The sequence below is a fragment of the Physeter macrocephalus genome, chromosome 11 (assembly GCF_002837175.3).
Source record: "Physeter macrocephalus isolate SW-GA chromosome 11, ASM283717v5, whole genome shotgun sequence".
Classification (NCBI taxonomy): Eukaryota; Metazoa; Chordata; class Mammalia; order Artiodactyla; family Physeteridae; genus Physeter; species Physeter macrocephalus.
Window position 1 is genome coordinate 59,396,276 of NC_041224.1, and position 5,816 is coordinate 59,402,091.

Sequence of the window (5,816 nt, forward strand, 5' to 3'; positions counted from 1 at the left end):
CACAAACGTTAACAATCCCTGCGGCTTCACCACCTCCAGTACCTCTCCCCTCCTGTGGTCGTGGTGGAAACAGTGTTATTCTCCCATTTCTAGGGGCAGAGCTCAAGGTTCAGACAGCCCTACCTTTTCTTCCAGTAGATTCCTGGAGATACTCAGAACCTAGAAACCCCCAGGCTGAGGTGGTACTGAAGCAGCCATCTGAGGCTGTGGAGAGAAGGGGAGGACGAGGTGCCTGTGTCCTCATCAGAGGCAATGGGGACAAGGGGACCCGGTTCCGGAGGCAACGGAAGGCTTCCTGAGCGTGGGGGGTGGGGGTGTCAGGGCTGAGGGAAGGGTTGGAGGCTGTGGCTGAAGGAGCTGGGACTGCAGGGCACGTTAGGGAGGCTCTGGGGGAGCCTTTCTGGGCACTGAGGGCCTCTGGTCAGAGGCATCGCAAGGAAGGGCCTGGGGGAGATTTGATGGCCTACTGCATGTCCCCAGTGACACATCCCAAGTTGGCGCGCCTGAACCTAATTGAAAAATATTTATATATATATCTTGGAGACAGAAAGAGGGAGAAGGTGAGTGATTACTTCCTGCCCCAGGTGCCTAGCACCATCTCATTTCATTGTTTCAGCTGTCCTGTGAGGCAAGTATTCTTATTCTCATTTTTCAGATGAAGGAACCAAGACTCAGAGGGGTGATACTACATGCCAAGGTCACACAAGTGGCGACAGCGCTGCCACATTGTTGCCGAGCAAGGGCTCGTGTGCCTGAGGTGCAGAAAGCCAAACTCTGACAGCAGGGTTTGCAGCAAAGTGAGGGTTTATTTGCAGGGAGCCAAGCCAGGAGTATGGGAAGCTCATCCTCCAAAGACCCGATCTCCCCCATGGCTTTCAGGCAAGGGTTTTTAAAGACAGTGTGAGGGGAGAGGGTCGTAGGAAGCATGATCAGCTCGTGGACCTTCTTCTGATTGGTTGGTGGTGAGGTAACAGGGTGATGTTTTAGGAATCACAATCTGGTTCCAACCAGTCTGGGGTCTAGTGCTTGTGGTCAGCATGTAGTCACCATCCTCCCTCCACCTGGGTGGGAGTCTTAGTTTCTATAGAACAACTCAAAGATATGCATCAGATTGTTATCTATATCCCCTGAGGAGGCACTAGGAGGCCTGTGACTCTGTTGTCCTAATAGTTAACTGCTTGAGTCTGCTCTTTGGAACTCAGGGAAGCCTAGGAGACTAAAGCCTTTTTCTACAAACAAGAAACGGGGGATGTGGAGGGGCTTTTGTACCCAGGAGGGCCCCGAAGGGTCCTGCTTCGTTTCAATCCCCCCTTTTCTTTGATACTTCTCAATCCTGAGGGGAACAGGGGCGGGACAAGAAAGGGAATAAAGTTTGGGATGGAGAGGTTAATCATAAACTCAGTAAGGGAACTGGGTTTCAAAGTTATGGTAAAACCACTGCAGTCCTGCCCTCATCTTTTCTGCAGACCTGCCGAAACGCAGCCTGTGCTACAGAGAGGAGCATGTGCCCTGAGCAGCCAGGAGAAGCCTGTTAAATACTCACACGCTTTCCTCACGAGCTCATCATCCAGGCAACAGCCCCATATTATTATTATTATTATTATTAATTTTAATTTTATTTTTGGCTGCGTTGGGTCTTTGTTGCTGTGCGTGGGCTTTCTCTAGTTGTGGTGAGTGGGGGCTACTCCTCATTGCGATGCGCGGCCTTCTCATTGCGGTGGCTTCTCTTGTTGCGGAGCACGGGCTCTAGACACGTGGGCTTCAGTAGTTGTGGCTCGTGGGCTCAATAGTTGTGGCTCTCAGGCTCTAGAGTGCAGGCTCAGTAGTTGTGGCGCATGGGCTTAGTTGCTCCTTGGCATGTGGGATCTTCCCAGACCAGGGCTGGAACCCGTGCCCCCTGCATTGGCAGGCAGATTCTTAACCACTGCGCCACCAGGGAAGCACCCCCCACCATAGTATTACTATCCTCGTGATTCCCCACTTCCTTTCCCAGAACCTATTTACTCTTTGTTTATACATACTTCTAATAAGCCGTGTGGTGGAAAGAGCACAGATCAGTCAGAAGTCCTGAGGGAAGTCTGTTAGCATCTCTCTGTGTCTCCTCCCCCATCTGGAAAATTGAGATAAAAATAAGTGCCTCGGGACTGAGGTTTTCCTTCAGGTCAGAGGATCGTAAGGTCATGGTGTTCTTCATAGACCACTATGACATTCAAACATACATAATTCCATAATACAAAAGCACATTTATGGAAGAAAGTATAACTATGTATCATGTCTGTAGGATAGTGTGTCTTTTTTTTTAAGTATACATTGAACCTAAAACCTCTCTTTAAATTAATTTTTTTTTCTCTGTACACTGGGAAACTCTCACTATATGATGTTTTAGGCAGGACACCCAGGTCCAGCTCATCCCACAAGTGTCAGTTTGAGAACCCCTGGGCTGGAGGTGGGAGACTAGACCCTGCCTGACCAATCACCTTGCTGTGTGACTTTGGACACGTCACTCACCTGTTTTGGGCTTTTGTTTCTCCTGGATGCAGCAAAGGGGTGAGGGTGGCCTAGAGATCATCCGAGGTCCTTTTCAGTTCCAGCCTTCAAGGGTGGAGTCTGTTCCTGCATCTCAGTGTCACATTCAAGATCCCATGGACCAGGGGCAGCTGTGAATCCATCTTTTCCTCTAGTTCCCCATCTGTGCATCTATTCCTGCCCTATGGGAAACCATACATGGGAGTCTTGGGCCAAGGAAAGGCTGCTCCTTCCCCTCCAGGAGACCCCTAAACAATGTCTGAGGGGGATCCAGGCTATTAAAGTAATTTACATAGTAATTAACAAGGTTCCATTAGTGGATTCCTGGAGCCAGAGCACTCTGCTTCCATTTCCCTTTAGGGGTCCACGGTCCTGGGCTGGGACTGAGGTTTGCTGGGGTTTGGCTCGTGGAGCAGTGAGAGGAAGAATTTTCCATGCTCACGTGTCCCAGCCCCACACCCAGGGAAGAGAAGCAGTGACTGTGCGAGGGCCCCAGCTGGCTGGGTAATGAGGTCTGGGGCGAAGGGGCACCTCGTGAACACTTCGGGCCTGAAACCCCAGGAAGAAAGGCAACCATGAGTCTCACAGCCATGTGTCTGTTCTGCAGCCCAGGGCCTAGTGCCTCCAAGAGCTCCTCTTTCAAGATGACACAAAATTTCTCATGTCCTTCTGGACCTCCTGACGACAAATTATATGTGGGACCACAGTAGGGTGCCAGGCTTCCCTGGTTATCACCCCTTTGAGCCTCTCAGCAACCCTGTGAGGCAGATGTTAACTTTTCCATTGTGGGGTTGAAGAAACCTATGCCCAGAGAGGTGAGGTAACTTGTCCAGAGTCACACAGCCTGAAATAGCAGAGTGGAACTAGAACCTGGGTTCTCCGACACAATCCAGCTCTTGCCACTTGGCTAGTGGTTTCTAAACGGCTCTGTGGAGCCCTAGGGGACTCTCAGAGTGGTTTGCCTCAGGATGAGGGATCGTCGAGAGGACTGGCAACTCCACCCCATGTGTCCCCCACTTCAACCAGGGCAATTATTTACATGTTGGACGTCTAGGTGGGATTTTGTTTGGATTCCAGTTAGAAAAGCTTTTAAAATCACTGCACTTTTAGAAAATTGTCCCAGGGAGGAACCTGTCACAGGGCCACTTCCTTGCTCATCTCTGACAGTGAATGGAGGCCCGTGGAGCTGTGTAATGTGGCAGAATTGGCCTTCTGAGGCTCTGGTCTGGGGTCCCAGATCCCTGGCCTTGGTCTCCCCATCAGGCTTCCTGCAGGTGAAGCCCGGTACCCGCTGCCTGCCCAGCCCCTCCGGCTCCCTCCTTCTCCCACCGAGCCTGGCTGGCCTGCTGCTCCCCTGCCCCACCAGCAGCCTTCTCACTGCTCTGTAAGAGCTTCTCCTTGGCTGCGTTGTTTCCATGACCAACCAAGGAAAAAGACAACAAAGATGGGGAAAGGACAACGATTCTGGGATCTCCACAAGTTTTGAATGATTTTCCTACACTTCTTTACTCAGCAAACATTTCTAGAGCTGTAAGAGCCAGCATCTGAGGATAAAAATGTCCCTGAAGGCGGTGCGACAGCCGCTGGAGGGCAGCGGAGGCGGCGCGGCCCGTCCTGTCCTCGCCATGAGGCCGCAGCAAGCGCCAGTGTGCGGGAAGGTTTTCATTCAGCGAGGCTACAGCAGTGGCACCTGCTGCCAGTTCCAGACCAAGTTCCCCGCGGAGCTGGAGAACTGGATTGACAGGCAACAATTTGAAGAAACAGTTCGAACTCTAAATAACCTTTATGCTGAAGCAGAGAAGCTCGGGGGCCAGTCCTATCTTGAAGGCTGCCTGGCTTGTCTAACAGCGTACACCAACTTCTTTTGCATGGAAACTCACTACGAGAAGGTTCTGAAGAAAGTCTCCAAATACATTCAAGAGCAGAATGAGAAGATCTATGCTCCCCAAGGCCTCCTCCTGACAGATCCCATCGAGAGAGGACTTCGAGTTATTGAAATTACTATTTATGAAGACAGAGGCATGAGCAGTTGGAAGATAAACCATAGAATTAAAGGCCCACCTCCAGCTGGGACCCTCATCTGTGCACCGGCCGACCGCGGAGTGTCCCCCACCTCCTCTCCAGAGCATCATTCCTTCGTATCTGCTGCCAGAGCCATGGTGCCATTCACTCCAAGGACTGACTTTCTAGAATTCCACACCTGGAGTGACCTCTAGTCGCTCAGCATCCACTTTGTGTCTCCAAATTGTGGAGGACTCTGTAATCTTTTGATTAGTTTTTGAGAAAACGCAATGAAGCATTTCACTTTTTAAAATTCAAAGCCATTAATAAAATGTGCAGTTGATCAGCCCAACACAGTTTATTTCTTACCTGCCACCAGTGCCAGTGGTTCTCATCATTCCTTGGGCTTCAGCAAGTCATAAACTAGCCAGTGCTCAGTCTTACTCCCCCAAATTCATAAAACGCTTTTCTCCAGGATTTTGTTGAAGGGTGGGCTGTGTCTGGTTTTGCTAATGCATCTCCCAGATTTCAGAGAATTACCAGTTTTGCCATGACTCAAAGCTTAAAGATCACATTCTGCTGTTCAGATTCTCAAACTGAAGCTCATTGGAAAAATAATGTTTACTGTTACTTGTTTTATTATAGCAATTCCTGATTAAAGCAGTTTTTAATGCAATTTCCAGGTTTTTGTTTTTTGGGGTTTTTTTTGAGAATTCTGTTATTAACTGCATTACCTTGAACATTGGGAAGATGTGGTATGTGTTGCTTGTTCCTTATAAAAATAAGAAGCACAATAAAGTGGATGCTAAACCATCAAACACAAATGTCCCTGCTGTGTCCCTGAATGAGCAAGTGTTAATAAATATTTTAATTATCGTTTAGTTATAAATATAACTTAAGAGAAAAAAATTTGATAGGAATAGTACTATATATTGCTAATTTTTAACTATTCCTACTGGCAAACGTTATGATTTCTAGACTTTCCTCATATACAGTGTTCAGTGCACAGAAATATTATGATTGGTTCAAGTTCAATAAGTTAAGTGATTTCCAACTAAAACTCTCAAGTCTGGGTCACTCTTTCTAGTTCTTCTTTTTGGCTGTGTGTTCTTAGTATTGGGACTTCCTGTGCCCTTCTTCTTTGGGGTTTGAGAGCACTGTATTTGGGAGAAAGTTAGAACATACACTAGGAGAGAATGAAACGGTTAAAAGTTTTACTTTCAGAGATATTGTAGGTGCTAATACTGGATTTAACCTTTCAGATTTAATTTCTTTTATGGGTCTGTTAG

The 5,816-nt window shown here is 48.3% G+C and overlaps 1 protein-coding gene across 1 annotated transcript; it reads left to right on the forward strand.

The window, feature by feature from the left end:
• The first annotated feature begins 3,772 nt into the window (after positions 1-3,772).
• LOC102990449 (golgin subfamily A member 7-like) lies at positions 3,773-5,037 on the forward strand. Its single transcript, XM_055088784.1, has one exon. It carries the CDS (start codon positions 4,083-4,085, stop codon positions 4,740-4,742), a length of 660 nt encoding a protein of 219 aa, XP_054944759.1. The 5' UTR covers positions 3,773-4,082; the 3' UTR covers positions 4,743-5,037.
• The last annotated feature ends 779 nt before the right edge of the window (positions 5,038-5,816 follow it).